The following is a 20550-nucleotide window of genomic DNA, read 5'->3' as shown; positions in this document are numbered from 1 at the left end:
CGTGCGCCGGAGCGCAAAGCACGCTGGGACCTGGAGTCCACGCGCCAGCGCCGCCGCTAGGGGTGCCCGGCGGAGGGACGACGATTCCCGTCAGGCCGCGCGCGGTCGAGCGCCCAGACGCTGCGAGGGGCTGCGGCGGGGGAGCTGGAGGCGGCGGTGGCGTCACCGCGCGGTCGAGCTGCAAGCTCCGCCCACTCCGCAGGTCCTTCTGGGACTTGTAGTTGGGCGGAGGGGCCTGGCCAGCACAGGGCTGCGTCGCCCTCAGTAGGCGAACTACAAGGCTGGTGGCGAGGAGTTCCGCCTCTTTGACAGGCTCCCAGACGCCCCCGCGCCCCGCGCCTCTGCCGCGGGGTCTGCAGGCCTGGCCGGCCTGGCTTTCGGGACGCGCCGGGCGGGTAGCCCCGGATCTGACCCTCCAAGAAAGGCCCGGTGACCTTGGCCCGGCTGTGGGTTCGAGTCCGCATTCCCAACTGACTGGCTATGTGACCTTGGGTCGGGCCCGTCGCCCGAGCCCAGGTGACTCAATGGGACGAGAATAACCCGCCTCCGTGGGTTGGGCGAGTTCCGGAGGGCGTCTGGAAAGCGCTGGACCCGGCGGCGGTCGGTCGGGGTCCGCTCTGGGCCAGGGAACGCCGCGAGCCGGCAGACCTGGCAGTTAGCTTAGAACCCCCGGCCTGGAGGCGCCCTTCCGAGCTCGCCCTCTCCCTGCGGCCCCGTGCAGTCGTCGCCTGGACTCTTGGGGCCCTGCTGCCCTGCAAAGCACCGGAGCAGTCCAGCCATTTCTCACGATCTTGAACTCATCCACCGCACAGGCCACGAACCCCGGCAGACCCTCCCGGGCCTTCCAGTGGGGCCTTTCCGCCTGGACCCTCCTTCCTGGGCCCCTTGCCCATCTTCAACAAGCCCCAGGTACAGTTCTGCCCTAGACGGACCACAGGGGTTCTTTGCCTGGATCCTGCGCTCTAGAGGCCCCCACCCATCACAAACACCGAAGCACGAGAGACTTGTCTTGCCCCCTTTGGTTCCATCACTGGTTCTGGAGCGATGATACAGAGGAGCAGAGGCCCTCCATTTGCACTCTTGCCTGGGCCCCTCCCCAAGGGTTTGGACTGACCCTGCTGTTGAAGGAAGGCTGAGAGGGTGAGCGGAGATGCTTGCCTTAGCACTCTAGTGGGGGCAATGGTTTGGGTTGCCCCCTCCCCACACGGGCTGGGTCAGACATTGCCCGCTCCCACAGCCCCTGTGCTGTTCGCTTATCAGAACACATTGCGCTGAATTGAGATTCTTAGTGTTCAGCAGCCCCCCAGAAAAGTCAAGTCTTAGGGGGCAGGGACTCGGGGAGGCATAGGAGTGTCTACCTCCTGCACCTCTGCATCGCAGCTCCTGCCAGGCAAGAGCTGGGCACACAGCAGTCCAATATTTGCTGGATGAATGAATGACGTAATAATGATCATTTGTCAAGCATTTACGCCCCAGCCCCTCTGCCTGCTGCTGTATCATCTCACCCACACAGCCATTCTCAGGATGTGCACCATCAGCCTTATGTTATGGATGCGAAACTCAAGTCCATAGATGGTGAGGGATTTGCTCAGTTACCCAGATAGTCAGAGGCAGGGCCCAGATTCCAACTCAGATGTGGCTCAGGTACAGCTGCTGGGTTCCAGCAGCCCACAGTTGATGTCAAAAGCTCTTTTGGGGACAGGGGAAGCCTCTCTGAGGTGAGCTGAACCAGAGCCACTCACTGTAGAACAAAGGGTTTTCAGCACTGCAAGACTTGAGCATGTCCCAGGAACCGACAAAATCAAGATTGTGTTTTATACTAAAGGCAGCTGAAAGCCATAGAGGGTTTTGAGTAGGGGCTGTCATTGTAGGATGTATGATTTGAGGAAACTGGGGCTGTTAGGTTGAGAATGGACGTCAAGGGAGCAGGATGGGCGGGCGGGACACGTGGGACAGCCTCGAGGGGAGTAGAGAGGGTGGTCCTGGCAGAAGTTATGAAGCAAAGGCATGACCCAGTGGTTCTCAACATAAAATCATTATCCCCCCTAAGGAAAAAGTATCAAGACATTAAGGAGAAAATACTAAGGAATAAGATTTTATTTGGTGGAGTTGAGCTCAGGAGGGCCGTAAACCACTGTAGTATTTAAGACTGGTTCCTCTCCTTAAGAATCAGTTTTCACCCCATTGAAGGACGTGTTAGTCAGTGCTCTCCGGAGAGACAGAACCAGTGGGAAGTATATGTATTGTATGGAGTCGGCCCACACAGTGATGGCGGCTGACAAGCCCCAAGGTCTGCAGTCAGCAAGCTGGAGACAGGGGGGCCAGTGGTGTAGTCCCAGACCAAGTCCCAAAGCCTAGAGACCAGGAGGGCCAGCGGTGGTGGCAGAGTTGAGATGCAGCAGGTTTGAGACTGAGGAGATGATGTTTCAGTGTGAGTTCAAAAGCTGGGAAAAATACTGTCCCAGCTCAGAGGCCCTCAGGCCACAGGAGTGATCCTTTAGTTCCATTCAGGCCTTCAGTGCGAGGGCAGTCTCCTGCTACCCAGTCTGCCAGTGCAAGCCTTAAGCTCATCCTGAAACACTCTCAGCATGTACTTCCAGAATCATGGTTTTTTTTTTTTATCAGGTCCACACCCACGGCATATGGAAGTTCCCAGGCTAGGAGTCCAGTCGGAGCTGTAGCAGCCAGCCAATGCCAGATCTGAGCCACGTCTGCAACCTACACCACAGCTCATGGCAACGCCGGATCCTTAACCCATTGAGCAAGGCCAGGGATCGAACCCTCATCCTTGTGGATACTAGTTGGGTTCGTTAACCACTGAGCCACGGCAGGCACTCCCTCAGAATCAGGTTTAACCGTCTTAAGCATGCTATAGTCCAGCCAGGTTTACCTAAAATAACCATTCACAAGAGAATGCAGGACACAGGGCCAGAAAGGTCTTTGTAAGTCTCAGAAGTAAAAGCAGGAATTTTCTGGTGGCTCAGCAGGTTAAGGAGCCGGCTTGGATCTCAGCTGTGGCACGGGTTTGATCCCTGGCCCAGGAACTTGTATATGCCATGGGCACAGCAAAGAACAACAACAAAGGAAATGCAGCTCAGTCTGGCAGGAGCACAGGTAGTCACAAGGAGGGGTGAGCAGTGGCTTGGAGAGGATTCAGGCATGGACCCGGCCACCCAGAACGCTCATGGTCCTGGACAACTCTTAGCCACTTGCAGGAAAAGGCAGCGTGTGTTGGATATTTTCGTAAAAGTTTTATTACTCCCCTTTCATGTAAATCTTCACCAAGACATGAGTATGTACTAGTAACAGTACAATTTTATAAGAAAAACTAGAGAAGTTCATTATCTCCCAATTCATAACCAGGGAGCATTACATAACAATGAATCATTACCTAGAAAGCCTTTTCTAATTTCTGGCTTTATCAAGGCTGCAGAAAGAACAGTTGCGCATCCCTGCTCAAGCCATTTCCCGGTCCCAAGTGGAACTGTGGCAGTGGGCTTCCACCCCGCCAAGCAGAAGAGCACAGGGACTTCTCTGCAGAAAGTATACAGTTGAGGAGTTCCCGTCGTGGCGCAGTGGTTAACGAATCCGACTAGGAACCATGAGGTTGCGTGTTCGGTCCCTGGCCTTGCTCAGTGGGTTAAGGATCCGGCGTTGCCATGAGCTGTGGTCTAGGTCATAGACGCGGCTCAGATCTCGTGTTGCTGTGGCTGTGGTGTAGGTCGGCAGCTACAGCTCCGATTAGACCCCTAGCCTGAGACCCTCCATATGCTGAGGGAAGCAGCCCTAGAAAAGGCAAAAAGACAAAAAAAGAGAAAAAAGTATACAGGTCAGTTTGAGAATAGCTATGGACATATTCATGTTTGGAGATCCCAAAGAATCAGGCAGTTTGATGCTTACCCAAAACTGACACGCCGGTCAAAAGCTCTACCTACATGGAGCTTCTAATCAGCTTTTAAACATGTCACTTGTAAACATGAGGGGACAGTGACATTTCACCAATCATTTAGTGAAAGGCAAAAGATTTATATGATCTGAAGAGAAACCAGAGTATCACCAGCCATTTAGGAAATGGATCAAGTGCAGGTGGGCAGGCAAAGAACCTGTTAACAGAAGGAATCAAAATTTTTTTTTTTCGAAAACCACTAATTAGCCTCAGAGAGGATGCAGCTTTGATCCCTGGCCTTGCTCAGTGGATTAAAGTTTGGGCATTGCCATGAGCTATGTGGAAGTTCTAAGACGCGGCTTGGATCTGGCATTGCTGACTGTGGTGCAGGCCGGCAGCTGTAGCTCCAAGTCAATCCCTAGCCTGGGAACCTCCGTATGCCTCAGGTATGGCCCTAAAAAGCGTGCACACGTGCGCGCGCGCGCACACACACACACACACACACACACACACAGTATAAAAAATGTTTTCAAGATGAATTTCAGAAAAAAATTTAACAGGAAAAAGATCTCACTTGTCTTTTTTTTTTTTTTTTTTTTTTTTTAATTTTCCCACTGTACAGCAAGGGGGTCAGGTTATCCTTACATGTATACATTGCAATTACAGTTTTTCCCCCTCACTTGTCTTTTAACAGTGGCATTTAATGCTAAATAGTGGCACAGAGCCTTTAAAATTCGGAAAGAAAATCACATACAATGTAAAATTGTATAGCCAAAGTATCTGTCAATCTTCGTATAGATAAAAAAAAATTTTGGACATTCAAACTATATATATTTTTTCTTTTTACAGCTGCACCTGAGGCATATAGAAGCTCCCAAACCAGGGAATGCCAAAGCTGCAGCCAGATCCCAGCCACACCAGCGCCCTATGCAGCAGCCATGGCAACACCAGACCCTTAACGCATTGAGTGAGGCCAGGGATCAAACCCAGATCCTCATAGAGACAATGTCCGGTCCTTAACTGGCTGAGCCACAGAGAGAACTCCCATCAAACTGTACTCTTCAGGTAAGCAGAGTGCAACACAGCAACAAACCTTAAGACAGACTAATTCTGTTTCTCACATATGGCCTGAGGCTGTTAACATCTCTTCCATCTTATAAGGGACATGAGGATGAGCCAGGAACAGGTGCTCTGGTGCTCCGTGGGAAGCCCTCGCTGGTGTCCTCAAGTAGAAGTGAGCCGGCGGTACACGGAACCTTAGCAAACTGCAGCACTGCTTTGACCCAGCTTGTGTGCCGTCGGACTAAGGACCAGGGGCTTCACTTCCTTGCAGAGGAAGATGTCAAGTCTCTACAACTGTTTTAAGGCACAAGTTCAGCTTTCAGTGAAAATTTTCTGGGTATGTCAAGGCACAGGTCATTTTACTGAAGAACAATTCAGAGGTAGTCTAAGACTATGCAATAATTATAATTAATATGTTCAAGAAAATAGAGGAAAGGTGTAAAAAATAGATGAAAGAACGGAGTATTGAAATCTAATAAACTGGAACTGAAAAAGTGACCGAAATTAGGACTTCAATAAATTAATAGATTGAGACATAAAGGATTAATGATTTCGATAATGCAATGGAGTTCCCGTTGTGGCTCAGCAGTAATGAACCCAACTAGTATCCATGAGGATGCAGGTCCAGTCCCTGGCCTTGCTCAGTGGGTTAAGATCCGCTGTTGCTGTGAACTGTGGTGTGTGCTGTGGGTGTGGCCCTAAAACACAGAGACCAAACAAAACAAACAAAATCTGGCAAAACAAAGTAAGACATGTGCAAGGAAGACACAATAACCACGGCAGATTTACCCAAGAAGCGCACAGCGGGTGTGCATGGGAGAAATCAAGTGTGACACACAGTAACTGATCCGAAAGGGGAAACTGTCTCGGGGAGGAAAGACCCCGTGGTGGCCATGGCTCCACTGTGACCGAACAAGACATGAGAGACAAACCTGACTGGGAGAGGAACCTCCCTTTCATGTCAGCCATCTAACAAGACCCTACAGCAAACATGTCTTGCTGAAAATGCTAACACACAAAGCTTCCCAACACCTTTTGTGTGTCAAAACTTACTGTCTTAACTTACTGTAAAACTTATGTTCAGTAAGAAGAGTTCCAAGATTTAGAACACTTCATTGTGATGTTACAGTTGTGAATATAGAGAATTTAACAGAATCCAGTCTTATTAGAATGACTTTAGCAAGGATGCTGGGATCCCTTTAATTATTTTTTTCATATTGTTCTCTCATATTCACAACTAGTATGAAAAAAACAAATTTCTATACAGCAACAACAAAAATGTAGTTAAGATACCACTTAAGTTTCAAAACTAAGAAGCCTAGAAACAAGCCCCTTGTGCAGCCAGTTTTGGGGGCCCCTCTGCAGGTAGGAGCCTGTGGTACACGCCCCTGGCCCCTTCACGGGCTTCTCCTCTCCTTAGACTTGGCTACGACCCCGGCCTCCTCTGATCCCGGCCTCAGGACACTGCTGGCCTCAGGTGGCCACCCAGGGAGTGTCTGCTCTACCTGCACTAAGGACCTTTTTCTCCTTGAGGTGCAGCTGAGCAGCCTTTCCTGTTCTCGTGGACTCCTGTTCTCCAGCTTTGCCAGTTCTGATTTTCCACCGGCCTGGAGGACTGTCTTCCTCCATGAACGTAGACTCAAGAGTGCGGCGACTTGCTTGGGTTTGTCTGTACCTGCCAGAGCCCAGCATGGTGCAACGAGCAAATGTGCATCGAGCACTGGAATAGCTGCATTTTCATCTCTGCAGGTCTCCAAGGGCAGGCGGGTCTGAGCCCAGGCACCCAGCACGTTGGCCTCTTCCATCTCTAGGGACCACTCCACAGGAAGGGCAGGCAGGTGAAGACGGGCCCTGCCATTGGCGGCTCTCTGGGAGTCCCTTTAAGCCCCGCCCCCCCGGGGGAACTAACAGGCACACAGTGCGCTCCTGGGCACCACCCCCATGAGGGCAAACTTTGTCCAGTGGTGCACTGCATGGCCAGAACCCAAGGTTAGCCCAAGTCCATGCTGCCCAGAGCCCTCTCCTGAGCTGGCACTGGCCAACCTCGCTTCTTAGGGGCTGAGGACAAGATTCTGCTCGATTAGGGATTCCAGGGCCTGGACTTGCGGTCCTGCTCCAAGAGTGACCTCTCACCTGATGGCTTCTGACCAAGTAACTTTCCTGCACACACTGTCACAAAATACAACGTGAGGCCGAGAGGAATCACCTTGGGCAAAGGCGTGGGGGGGGTCATCCGACCCCCACGAGTAAATCACAACGCATGGAGAAGATACCTGGTTCCAATTAATGGTTTATTTCCACCTGTAACACTAGCAGAGGAGTCCAAAACAGAGACATACATGGATATAGTTTAAATGTAACAAAGATTTGAACTATGTACACTGAGGATTTTCCATTCCGACCCTTTCCTATTTTGCAGTTTCTGAATATGCAGAAACTAAACATTTTTTCCCAAGTTAATTTAGTATGAAGGAATACAATTGTTATGCTCAACCATTTGTTCGTAAGCAAAAAACATAAGCGATTTTGACTGGGTGGCTGTCTGGGCTCCTGAAGTCTGGGTACTGTTAGAACATGAAGAGTGCTCCGCGGAGCCCAGAAGGAACCCAGGGGCAATGATGTCCAATCCAAGGGCAGACACGACACATCACAGTGATGAGAACTCAGGTCTCGCCCTCGACTCCAAGTAGAAAATATTTCTTTCATCAAATGCACTGCAGTTAAGTCAGAATGAAGAATAAAACAACTTTCTTTCATAGAGGGACACTCCTTTAGCCCCATTTAAAGTGAATTCTGTGCCGAGTCCTTGCTCCTCCAGGATAAGCTGAAGGTCCGTTATTGCAAAGCCAGAGGAGGCCCCTTCCACCGCGGAGACGCGACACGCAAAGGGCTGTTGATTTGGCCCAGAGCCCTCTGAGGGAGGAGGGTGCGGAGGTGGAGGCGGCAGGCACGACGAGGCCTCTCCCCCGGGAGCCAGCCCCGAGCCCTGTGCCTCGGGCCGCCCTGCCGCCTCCTGAAGGACCAGAGCCTCACACACTGGAGCTGAGCAGAGGGTGTAATCCGGCCCCGGGGAGGAGGGGCCCATACTTTGCCAACTCAACCTATGGAGCAAGCACAGCCCAAGGCTCAAGGCCAGAAGAGCAGCTTCTGAAATGAATGTCAGCTGGTGGGGGAGGTGCCCGTTCAGGTCTGGAGAGCCGAGCTCTGAGACACAGGGCAGTTGTGACTTGGGCGACAGCATGGACACTGGCGGCTAATAAGGCCACAATTACGGCCACCACCGCCCAGGGTCTATGCTTGAGTAGACACGAGGCAGTGGGAGCTGAGGCCCAGAGGGCATGTGGTAAACACAGGTGGGTTTTATCAGAAGAGGACACCCGACCACGCGCCTGCCCAGGGACCTTACACGGCCTGTGCCAGGGAAACTCGGGCACGGGTGAAGTTCCTGAGAACAGGTGGCGAACAGGACGGGGCAAGATGGGCACTGCTCCACAGGCGACGCGAGGCCTCCGAGGGACACTAACAGTGCCACATCTCCTGGCTGCTGAAAAGTAGGCAAAGAACGGGCTTTATTGCACATTTCGTTCTTAGAAAACAGATCGCCTGCAGAGGGCCTTGAGAGCTGCAGAAACCCCTGATCACCGCAGGTGGAATCACGGTGACCTCTGACTCTCAAGGGAAGAAGAGTCCAGCGGCTGGTCGCTCCGGGCTGTGCTGCACTTGGGATCCTCGCGCCGGATGGACCTTGTCTGCCTTGGTCACTGGGGTGGGCAGATGCCTGGGACGAGGTAGCACGCCCACAGGAGCTGGCGGAGCGGCTTGCTCTCCGACCTGGGCCAGCCCCTCCACGACGCTGCCGGCAGGAAGCTGAGGCAAACGTCGCAGCAAATGTGCGGGTTCTGGACGGAGGCTGGAACCACGGCGTTCATTCCCACGGGCCCCCCTCCCTCTCTCCTATCCTGGAACCAGACCACCCAGAGGAGCAGGTGTAGACCCTGGCCAGGGAGGGATCTGGCTCCAGCTCCAGCTCCAGCTCCACAGCATCAAACTAGAGGCAAAGGAAGGATCTAAGGGGGGTGGAAACAAGAGAGCAGTTACATATCAGACGCTGATTTTGAAATCAGTCTTTTTGCGCTCAAGAAACTGGAGGCAGAGAACCCACATAAGGCCACGTGGCGAACCCAGCCAGGCTCTGTCTGTCCATCCGACTCTCCTGAGCAGCTCGCGACACTTCATATATAAATGGGGTGGTATCGTTTGTGGTTGATCTTTTTCCTGCAAGTTGGGCAAGTGTTAGCGTTCTTAAGGGAATCGCGGAGGCACTGGCTACAGAAGACATGGCCGCATTCTGTGGAAACGATGAGACGTCCGTTCTGCACAATCTAGAAAACACCAAAGCACCGCCTCCATGTCTGCTCTTGTCCCAAAGCAGCGGGAGCCGCCAGGAACCCACCCCGCCCAGGCCTAAGGTGACGCCTGAGAAGAGAAGGGCCAGGGCGGAACGGGAAGACTAAAGCTCAGCCAAGTACCAGTGGTGCCTCTGGAGCTGAGGGCAGAGGCAGGGGCCATTCTCCAGCAGCGACAACCCACAGGGCTTTGAGGGCACCCAGAGGGCGGAGCCAGAGGGCTCAGAGGTCAGGGGCCACAGTGAGCACCCGTAACTTCTGTAGAGGCTGGACAGGGAACACAGAGAACTGAGGCACTTGCACAGGGCAGCCCAGAAAACAAAGGGGCCAGAGTTCAGGACTGCAGGGCCCATGAAAATGGCACTTCACCCTTCACAGATCTATGAAAAGCCATGTGCCAGCCCAGGCGTGACTGCAACGCGGAGGTGTCAAATCCTGCCCAATGAGAAGACGTGCTCTCAAGGCATCCTTTCACAGGAGCAGTCAGAAAACCGGAAGCAGGGAAGCACAGCCAGGTCCACTTACCTCTGAGTACCCGTCCATGCAGATCGGACAACTGACGGTGCCAGAGGGCCTGGAATCACAGTGCTTCGGGTCAGTGCCTCAGCAACTCAAACGTCCAATGACTGACTAAGGGCTTCCCCGAAGCAGCCCCATCCCTGTACCCTGCCTTATCACAGGCACCCAGGAGAGAAGAGGAAGCCAGCTGCCCCAACGGGGAGTGGCGCTATGAGAAAGGGGAGGTGGGAGATGGAGGCAAGAGAGGGACAGACAGCTAGAGTCACCTGTCCCCTCTACCCCTGGCCTGTGCTCCCTCAGAGCCTCGCCTTCCAGCCTCTCTGGGGCAGGGGCTGCGTCTGCCACCCCTTCCTCCAAGCACTCCCACTGCAGGAGGCTGGGGCCAGTGGGGCTATTCCCTTTGCCTGCAGGTGCCCGGCACCCTGGTCACAGTGGGAATAGCCAAGGACAGCTCAGGACCCACCTGCCACCCAGCTGCTTCAACAAGCCCTTTCTGAAGGTCTAGTCTTTCTTTTTCTTTTCTTTTTTTTTTTGTCTTTTTGCTATTTCTTGGGCTGTTCCCGCAGCATATGGAGGTTCCCAGGCTAGGGGTCAAATCGGAGCTGTAGCCTCCGGCCTTCGCTGGAACCACAGCAACTCGGGATATGAGCCGCCTCTGCAACCCACACCACAGCTCACAGCAACGCCGGATCCTTAACCCACTGAGCAAGGGCAGGGACCAAACCCGCAACTCATGGTTCCTAGTCAGATTCGTTAACCACTGCGCCACGACGGGAACTCCTGAAGGTCTAGTCTTTCTAATACCCACCCTGCCTCCTGCCTCAGCCTCTCCACTGAAAACTGGAGAGGACGAGAAGGGGAGCACCCAGAGGCTTCCTGGCAAGAGAGCGCGTCCCCAGCAGAGCAGTGGGCACAGTGGTACCTGAGTCCTGTAGCTGCCTCTTCCCTGGCATTTCGGGGGGTCTGGGTGGTCACATAGACGTCTCTGTCCCTGGACAGCTCCTCGTCATCACTGCTCACCACACAGCTGTCGGCGTGGTCCTGGCGCAGCCTCCTCGCATTCCTCCTTGGCCGCCTCCTTTCTGAAGTGTGAGTTCCCGTTCAGGGCAGGAGCCTCCCGGCCCCAGCACCCTCACCATCCACCCTCCTTCCTGCCTGGGGAAGGCCAGTCCCAGCTGCACGGAGGCCACCCCCTCCCCGTCTTCAGCAGTCAGAGGACTGACTGCCCTGCCGCCTCCTGCGCTGGCAAGGCCCACAGCTCTGCACCCCTCACCCTCATCCATTCTGCACCCGAACCCAACGGAAAAGGAGCAGAGGCCACTCACCTTCAACAATCTTTTAAAAAGGAGAAAAACAAAAGAGAAAGACTCGATTAATGTGATAGAAAATATTCTATACTCTTTTAAACTCTTAAAAGATATAACGGAAGCATCTGTTTCAATGCAAAATCCTCAGGGGAGCAACAGAGTCCCCGGGTGTTGAGCGAGTCTCTGGGAGCTGCTGGCTGCGTGACCGGGGGAAGTTCCACACCTTCCAGGAGCTGCCCACTCCCTCTTCTGAAAAGGGGTACCAGTGTCCACAGCTCCGGGGCTGCTGTGAGGACAAAGTGAGACTGGGACGCCGCCCAGGGCACTGGGGCGAGAAGCCCAGGGCGAGTCCCACGTGCTCTTGTCCTCACTCCACAAAGGCTACTGCCAAAGGAAGGGGAAGCCTTCACTGCGAGAAGGGTCTGCTGTGCCTAATACTTTATTAAAAATAACGAACAACAAAAATTAAACAAGCAAAAGTAGGCCACGCAAGGATGGCGAGAGCAGCACACATCAAGGGCTGTGTGTCCGCGGCCTACCAAAGCGTCGGCTACGGGCACAGTCTGTTTTTCACACTTTGCAGATCTGCGTTTCTTACGCATTAAAGGTGTGTGGCAACCCTGTGTCAAGCAAGTCTATTGGCACCATTTTTCCAACAGCATTTGCTCACTCTGTGTCTCTATGCCACCTTTTGGTAATTCTCACCATATTCCAAGCTTTTTCATTATTATTCTATTTGTTATGGCAACCTGTGATTAGCGATTTTTGAACCTTGTGTAACGGTAAATTTAATTGATAACCGTTATGAGCTCTGACCGTGACTTCCTCTTTTGGGGCCTTCCTACTTCCTGGACACAATATTGAAATGAGGCCAATTAATAACCCTGTAATAACCTCCGAGTGTTCAAGTCAACGAAGACTGCACTTGTCTCACTTTAGTTTTCTTTTTATAGCCACACTTGCGGCACATGGAAGTTCCTGGGCCAGAGGTCAAATTGCAGCTGCAGCTTCGCAGCAGCCACACCAACACCGGATCCAAGCTGCATCTGTGACCTACGCCACATCCTTAACCAACTGAACGAGGCCAGGGATTGAACCTGCATCCTAAAAGAGACAGCATTGGATCCTTAACCCACTGAGCCACAACAGGAACGCCTGCACGTGTCTCACCTTAAATCAGAATGTAGGCGTTCCCGCCGTGGCTCAGCGATTAACAAACCTGACTAGTATCCATGAGGATGAGGGTTTGACCCCTGGCCTGGTTCAGTGGGTTAAGGATCTGGCATTGCTGCGAGCTGCTGTGTAGGTCACAGACGCAGCTCAGATCCCAAGTTGCTGTGGCTGTGGTGGAGGGTGGCGGCTACAGCTCTGATTTGACCCATAGCCTGGGAACCTGGGAACTTCCATGTGCCATGGGTGCAGCCCTAAAAAACAAACAAACAAAAAAACCCAGAAATGACTAAGCTTAGCAAGGAAGGCACATCAAAGGCTAAGAGATGAAAACTCAAGAGTGGACATGAAGGAGAGGTTCTGGGGGGAAGTTAGAAGTGCTCCTCCAGCAGCTGAGAAAGGTCTAGTGGCCTGGACTGAAAATCCAACCCGCCACGACATGCCCTTCAGCCCAAGCCTAACCTAGAGCAAGGTCCTAACTCTTGAAGCAACGCAGGCTGAGAGGTGAGGAAGCCAAAAAGGCTGAAGCTGCAAGAAGCTGGTTCACTAGGTTTAAGGGGAGAGCCATTTCTACACCACACAAGTGCTGATCCAGAAGCTGCAGCAAGACGCCCAGAAGATCTAGCCAAGACCGTTAACGAAGGTGGCCACGTTGACAGATTTTCGACGCAGAGGCAACAGCCTTATACTGAAAGACGATGCCATGGAGGACAAGCACAGTTAGAGAAGTCAATGCCTGGCTTCAAAACTTCAAAGGACAGGCTGACTCTCTGGTAAGCTGACTTTAAGTCGAAGCCAATGCTCACTTACTATTTCAAAAATCCTAGGACCCTCAAGAATTATGCTAAATACATTGTACCCGTGCGCTACAAATGGAACACCAAAACCTGAATGAGAGCACGTCAGTTTACAACGCGGTTTACTGAATATTCTAAGGCCACTGCTGAGACCTACTGATTAGGAAGAAAAAAAGACTCCTTTCAAAAATATGACTGCTCCCTGAGACTGTGTGGGGCCACTCAGGAGCTCTGGCAGCAGTGCACACGGAAGCAGTGCACACGGAAGCAGTGCACACGGAAGCAGTGCACACGGAGATGGATGTTGCTCTCATGCCTCCCAGCACGACATCCACTCTGGAGCCACAGACCAAGAAGTAATTCCGAGTTCCTACTGCGGCTCAGTGGGTTAATAATCCAACTAGTATCCATGAGGGTGTGGCCTTGATCCCTGGTCTCACTCAGGGGGTCAAGGATCTGGCGTTGCTGCAAGCCGCTGTGTGGGTCGCAGATGCAGCTTGGATCCTGTGTGTGGCTGTGGCTGTGGTGTAGGCCGGGAGCTGCAGCTCCGATTGGACCTTAGCCTGGGAACCTCCATATGCCGCAGGTGCGGCCCCAAAAAGACAAAGAAATAAATAAAATAAACAACAAAAAGTGAAGAGTGATTAGCCTAAGGGTGCTATTAAGTCCACAATGATTACTCTATGCCTGGGAACACTGAAGCCGCCTGAAGTCCTCTGACTAAACGGATCGGTGTCTCTGGGGCCAGAAACCAGGACTCTGCTTCTGAAGCCAGTGTACCCTTTAGCTGCCTGCCTGCCCCGGGCTCCCTGGGCAGCCCCCCAGCTCCAGCACCCCATCCTGGTGCCCCCCAGACACTTTCCACACTCGGGGAAACAGAAGAACGTGGCAAAGCTCAGCAGGGTGACAAGGGCAGGCTGGTCATCAACACACAACCAAGGCAAGGAGGGGACGCCGCGATGTCTTGTCACCCAGAGAAGCCGGTCCTCGTCTCCCTGAAAGCAGGAAGCCCTGAGGTCCCCCCAGGAAGCCCTGAGGCAGCATCCTGCCGTCCCCCCAGGGCCTGGCACGCTGCAGGTGGACACTGGCTCCACTTGAACTGGGCGGCAGGCTTCAACCACAGCACCAAATAAAGCTACCTTTCCAGAACCTCAGGTGGCCTGCAGGGAGCAGCGGCAAAGACGTATGTACATCTGTGCCAGGCCCAGGCAGGGACCACTCACAGCTAAACCTACTCAGACGTATCTCAGAAAGTTCCAACCCATCTCCAGGGAAATTACTGCTTCCTGTTTGGGAGCCTTGGGCTCCCTCCCCTAAGCATCCGTCTACAGTGTGCAGGGGACAGTTCAACAGCTCGGCAAGAGCAGCTGCCTTGCCTCTGGGGTGGGGGTAGGGAGACTGAGAGCCACGAGCACACCCCCGCACAGCCCAGCAGTTTCAGCCTGAGGCCAGAGTCTCAATCCCTTAATTTGTCCTGTCGGCTCCCTGTCCTCGCTCTTTTCTTCCTAAGAAGCCCTGGAGCTTCTCAGTGCAACCCTATTCTAGGTTTCTAGGCACAGGCGGGATCATCCCAAGACCGGCGGGTCCCAAGGCCAAGGGGAAGACTCAGCCCCTCCAACCTCCACTCGGCCCACAAAAGCACAGCCCTTGGCAGCACCTGCCTCCCACTGCCCAACACTGTCTACTCCACACAAGTGAACACTGTCTCAACAGGCACTAAAGAAGCATCGAGAGAGAGGCAGACCCGTCCTCCAGCGCAGCTCTGTAGGCTGGCCAGGCTCCCAGACCCACGTGCAGGTAGGCACCACTGCACTGTGGAGCCCTTTCCTTGAGGGCCGGGCAGGCAGGCACCCTTCCTCCCAGAATCCGCTGCTGATGCCGTGGGAAGGGGCACACGCAGCCTCGCAGGAGTCATGACACAACCAAGACATCAGGGGGCAAGGCAGCTGCTTCTGGGACTCAAAGGATTTCCCACTGGCTGTGCTGAGCAAATATCCCTGCTCCTACCAGCTGTGAGAGTGTGAACTCGCACTTCCTGGGCTCTGCTGGGCCACAGAGGGTGCCAGGGTCTCTCAGTCCTCCCAGTTCCCGGCCGACATGGGTGGCATTATCCCCATTTTAGGGACAGTGAATGAGGATCAGTAACTTGCCCAGGGTCACGCAGCTGCTGCTAAGTGCAAAACCAGAGACTGAAGAGACATGGGGCCTCAGAAGGTTCTCCCCAAAAGGCCTCGTTGCCAGCGGCGAAGGTCAGGGTCACGGCCATACTGACGTGATTCATTTAAGCAACAAAGCTACGACAAATGATTTTTCTGAAACGCTTTCCACTCTGAGTTCCAGTGGCAGAAGGCACGATTTCTTTAGCACAAGCCTTAACTGCGACGGAGGCCTTCCGATGTGCCGGCAGGGGCCCACCACCAAGAAAGGGCCAAAAGTCACACTGCGACACTTACCACAACAGAGTCATTGTGCGTCAGGTCCACCACCACGGGCTCTAAAGATTCACAGGTGAGGTCCACTATTTCGTCTCCAGCTTTGAAATAAAGCATTTTAGCAACAAGCATTAGGCGGAAACAAAGGCGTGTTGCTCTGAGCGTCATCAACATGATGGCACACGGAGTAGAGGCTTGCGGCAAACTAAAACTTCTCAAGCACACCAGCACACAGCCCTTCCAGAATTATTCTGAGGCACAGTGCATGCTTTTCCCAAACATACCACGGCGTGTGTGTGCACGCACACAGCTCCATCCCTGTGGCCGCACTGCCTCACAGCTAGGCCTCCGGGCCCCAGCTGCTCTGGCGGCAGCTTACCCGAGGTGGGCTGGGGGCGCGCATCAGGCTCCCCTCAGGGCCCCGGGGACGGGGCTGTGAAGACCTGCCCCCGTCCCCTACCCTGGCAGGGAAGCTGGTGGCTGCCACTTACCCAGAGACCTCAGGTCGTGCTTAGCTCTGCACCTTCAGCAGTTAGGTTTTACTCCCAGCACAGGGGACAAGGGCTTGTTTACTGCTCCCCTAGAACCCCACCCACCAAAATGGGTGGAGCCTGTTCTGCAAGTTGCCTTTGAGCCCCGAGTGCAGCATGTCATCTGCACAGGACAGGTGCGGAAGGACGTGTGCCAAACGGTGCCAGCACTTACGCTGGGCAGGCAGGAACGAAGGGCAGAGTACAAACCTCCACTTAGGTAAACCGAAACAAAAGTTCCAACCATATTTGTTTCTATTATTATAAATGTCATAAAGTGGAGGGAGTTCCCTTCATGGCTCAGCAATTAACGAACCTGACTAGGATCCATGAGCACTCGGGTTCTATCCCTGGTCTCGCTCAGTGGGTTAAGGATCTGGCATTGCCGTGAGCTACGCTGTGGGTCGAAAATGGGGCTCAGATCCAGGGTGGCTGTGGCGTAGGCCGGCAGCCAGAGCTCCAATCTGACCCCTAGCCAGGGAACTTCCATATGCTGCAGGTGAGGCCCTAAAAAGCAAAAAAAGTACGAGGGAAGGACTTTTAGAAATAATATTTGTTTAGTATTTGGGGAAAATGACTTCTAATACATTTAACATATTCAACCTTGTTCTCTTGCATTCAAAAGTTTCACAGGGGTAAAACCACTATATATCAAAGACGTCCAATGTAATTCATACAAAATGATTTCCCTCTTTTTAAAGAATAGTCCAGGAGTACCCGTTGTTGCTCTGTGGAATCGAACCCAACTAGTATCCATGAGCATGCAAGTTTGATCCCTGGCCTTACTCAGTGGGTGGGGGATCCGACACTGCCGTGAGCCAGGGTGCAGGTCACAGACACGGCTCAGGTCCTGCGTTGCTGTGCTGTGGTGCAGGCCGGCAGCTGACCCTGGGAACCTCCACATGCCCCGGATGCCACCCTTAAGAGCAAAGACAAAGAACTGCACTACCCTGAAGGGCCCGTGAAATACATCTCAGGCAAGTAGCTTTTCTTTCAATGTTAGTGTTCAGGCATCACAATTATAAAAACAATCCTAATATATGCAGAGCAGAGGGACTGGATTCAGGTCACATGCCACTCCCCTGAGCAGGCAGACAGGCAGAGGGAAAACGCCAGTCTGGCCCCTGCCCACACCAGACTCCCTCCAACACAGCAGTTCTGTCGACGAGTCTGCTGTCTAGGCCATCTTCTGTCTTAGTGAGGAGAGAGGAGGAAAGCTGAGTACTTCGCGAGGCCAAGGAAGCAGAGACAATTTCAGGGAGAAGAGGGGGACCCAGCGCAGTCTCTATATCCACGCTGCACCTCCCCAGAAGGCTGGACGCTGAGCCCAACTGAGTGGCCATGTCTCAAGGTAACTGAGAGGGCACCTCAGCTCGCTTGAGCTTTCAGGTTGTGACTGGCAGGCGACTTCAGGATTGCAGGTCTTACAAGGACAGCAAAGTGAGCTACACCTTGTGCAGTACGTGTCGCCTGTTACTGATGCATTTCAGGCCTATGACCCCCGTCCCCAACACTCACAGCCTCAGCCCCCATTTCACACAGGCTGTGTAACTTGCACAAGGTCCGTGGCTGGCAGGTGACATGCTGGGCACCAACCCGCCCACAGGTATATGTGCTCACCCAAGCCCCGTGTCGCTGGCAAGCTTACCACTCTCCACAAGTTCTATAGGTTCTGCCTCCAAGGCCATCTCAGGGGTGGAGGGTGATTCTCGAGTTCGCTTCTGGGCTTGTCTAGAATTTACTGCCCCGCCACGACGCTTTCTCTGAGGGTATGGGGGGGGGAGAAACAGTTATCTGAGCTCCTGACCAGTAAGATTTCAGCCAGAAGAATAAAAAAGGGAGAATAGGAAGTCAGTGAGCAGACCTGAGGTTGAGGTCCTTTCAAAACTTGAGATTCTAGAACACTGAATGTTTAGAGAGAAATCGTCCAGAATATATAGTGAATACAAACTTTATAAAGTAAATCTTTTGTTATATCAGACCATTGATATGTCAAAAGTACATGACACTTAACTCTATGGAAGCCTCCGGTCCAGGCTAGGATTTGGCCAGAAACCCTTTCTTTTAACCAAAAGTTACAGACCTATTTTCCCTGGATTTATTATTTGGCCTCAATGAGTCCTTTTTATTTTTCAGCCCAAAGACCTTCAGTTTCCCACGTGTCTATTCACTGTGAAAGTAGGTCTTTCTTTGGGAAGGTTTCTGGCCTCTAACCTTTTAGGATACTATGCAGTTGTGATTTACACCGTAACACACCCCTACAGTGCCAAGAACCAAAGTTTTTGCAAGGCTGTCCCCAGTGGCAGCCCAAGAGACATGCCTTCTGGAAGGGTCGGGCTGTTCATCAGCTTCTCTGTAACCCAGACTCTCTGAACCAGCCTTTCTTCCACATCCTTGAGCTACTGGTTTACCTGTATGCTCGAGCACTTCTGGCCTGGCTGGTCCAGAAAGGCAAGTTGAGAACCTGCCCCCTGAAGTCTTCCTTAAGAGACAGAACCTCCCAGAGTTCCCATCATGGCTCAATGGTTAAGAACCTAACCAGTATCCATGAGGATGAGAGTTCGATCCCTGGCCTCACTCAGCGGGTTAAAGATCTGGCGTTGCCACAAGCTGTGGTGTGGGTCGAAGACTCAGATCCTGCATTGCTGTGGCTGTGGCCAGCAGCCGCAGATCCGATTTGACTCCTAGCCTGGGAACTTCTGAATGCCAAGGGTGCAGCCCTAAAAAAGCAAAAAAAGAGAGAGAGAGAGCGTGTGAGAGAACACAAGCCTCCAATTGACCTGTAGCCCCAGTATTTCCACCTTGTATGGCCCAACCAGTCCTGACTCCCTGTGCTTCAGGCTGCTTCTCCCTCTGCCCCTCACCAGCACTGGGTGAGATGGGGCAGTCACTGAACCAGAGTCTAAACCTCCTCACCAGCGCAGCCACACAGAGCTCCCCTAGGGATTAGGTGGCATAATGTGTACAAAGGTACTGAGCACTGCTGCAAGACCCCATCACTACCTTACTTTTTTTTTTTTTTTTTTTTTTTTGGTGCCAAACCCACGGCGTATGGAGGCTCCCAAGGCAAGGATCAGGGCGGCAACACCAGATCCTTAGCCCACTGCACCAGGCTAGGGATGGACCCTCTGCAGCGACCTGAGCCGCTGCCGTCGATCCTTAAGCCACTGTGCCACGGCGGGAACTCCCCCAATTCTTTCTATGCCTTCCTAGGCATCCGATCCCTGCAAACAATCCCTAGAAATGCTAGAAGGACAGGCAATGAGATCTGTACAAGGCTTAGGAGTGTCACCCAGACCGACTCTCACTGGGCAAAAAAGAGAAGCCTGTTCCATCTGTGTTCTGACTGCTACTCTCTTATCGAGGGACAGTCTGAGGAGCGTGGGATATGTAGCTGGGTCTAAGCCTGTTCCACTGTGTTCTGACTGCTACTCTCTTATCGAGTGGCAGTCTGAGGAGCGTGGGATATGTAGCTGGGTCTCGCAACTCCCCAGGGACCTAAGGAACAGGAAAGCATCCCAGAAGGGCCCAGAAGCAAGTGACAGCAGCTCCCAGACCTAAGTCAGGTCTACTGCCTGGTGTTTACGAGTCTCCCCAGCAGCTACCACATTAGTGGTAGGTGGTAGGGCTACATAACTTTAACCCCATTCTCTCTGAAGGTGTCCTGCTATCTTCCTTCTTCTGAAAAGGACCAAATCTTTCTTTGCAGCCACTACCAAACAAAACCCTTCACACCCCACTGCAGCTACGTGCGCCACTCCACTGAAGGAGGCAAGAAGCAGTCGTGCATCTGGCTAAAGTCCAGGCGCTGAACCCTAAAGACTCGTTGTGGTCACTCCCTACCCCAAGAGTAGGGCTTTCCTGGCTGTTATTTCCACCTGTGCAATCTAGTAAAAGCTCTCAACGCAGGTACAATGACTTGCCAACTTTGGTCACTGAAGGTAAGAAAACTCCCCAAGGATTATTACCACTATGCTCACACTGGAGTAAGAACCACAGGGGGAAAACAGAAAGGAAAATGGAAAACTGGGCCGTAAATGATTAAATAAACCAGAATTCTAATATTTCTAAGACGTCAGTTTTGGAGGTGTAACATTTCAAAACCCTCCGCCACCCTTCCCAGCCCTGTCTTTACACGCTGGACTCCAACTGAAGACAGGCAGCTTTCTGTTAACTCCTGGAAGGTCCTATACACACTCCTTCAAGAACCAGGGTTGGGAGTTCCCGTCGTGGCGCAGTGGTTACCGAATCCGACTAGGAACCATGAGCTCGCGGGCTCGGTCCCTGCCCTTGCTCAGTGGGTTAACGATCCGGCGTTGCCGTGAGCTGTGGTGTCGGTTGCAGACGCGGCTCGGATCCCGCATTGCTGTGGCTCTGGCGTAGGCCGACAGCTACAGCTCCGATTGGACCCCTAGCCTGGGAACCTCCATATGCTGCGGGA

The 20550-nt window shown here is 53.0% G+C and overlaps 1 protein-coding gene and 1 long non-coding RNA gene across 5 annotated transcripts in view; one reads left to right on the top strand and one right to left on the bottom strand.

The window, feature by feature from the left end:
* Positions 77-7881, top strand: LOC102159054. 2 transcript variants are annotated; one of them, XR_304717.3, is made up of 3 exons: positions 77-1140; positions 4736-4951; positions 5048-7881. It is a non-coding gene; the product is annotated as an uncharacterized LOC102159054 (long non-coding RNA). The 2 variants fall into 2 exon arrangements; XR_001298157.2 differs by having other exon boundaries at positions 81-909.
* The window catches only part of RNF4 (ring finger protein 4), a 27106-nt gene continuing 13776 nt past the window's right edge, over positions 7221-20550 (bottom strand). The window contains exons 3-8 of one of the 3 annotated variants that reach the window (XM_005666483.3): positions 17758-17872; positions 15601-15680; positions 11199-11208; positions 10796-10955; positions 9880-9928; positions 7221-9330 (exon numbers count right to left, since the gene is read on the bottom strand). In XM_005666483.3, coding sequence (XP_005666540.1) covers positions 9181-9330; positions 9880-9928; positions 10796-10955; positions 11199-11208; positions 15601-15680; positions 17758-17872 — 564 coding nt within the window. In that variant the 3' untranslated portion in view covers positions 7221-9180. 3 annotated transcript variants of the gene reach the window in all.

This window comes from Sus scrofa, chromosome 8 (assembly GCF_000003025.6).
Source record: "Sus scrofa isolate TJ Tabasco breed Duroc chromosome 8, Sscrofa11.1, whole genome shotgun sequence".
Taxonomy (NCBI): Eukaryota; Metazoa; Chordata; class Mammalia; order Artiodactyla; family Suidae; genus Sus; species Sus scrofa.
Note: the sequence above shows the minus strand (reverse complement) of the source record. Positions and strands in the feature narration are given on the sequence as shown.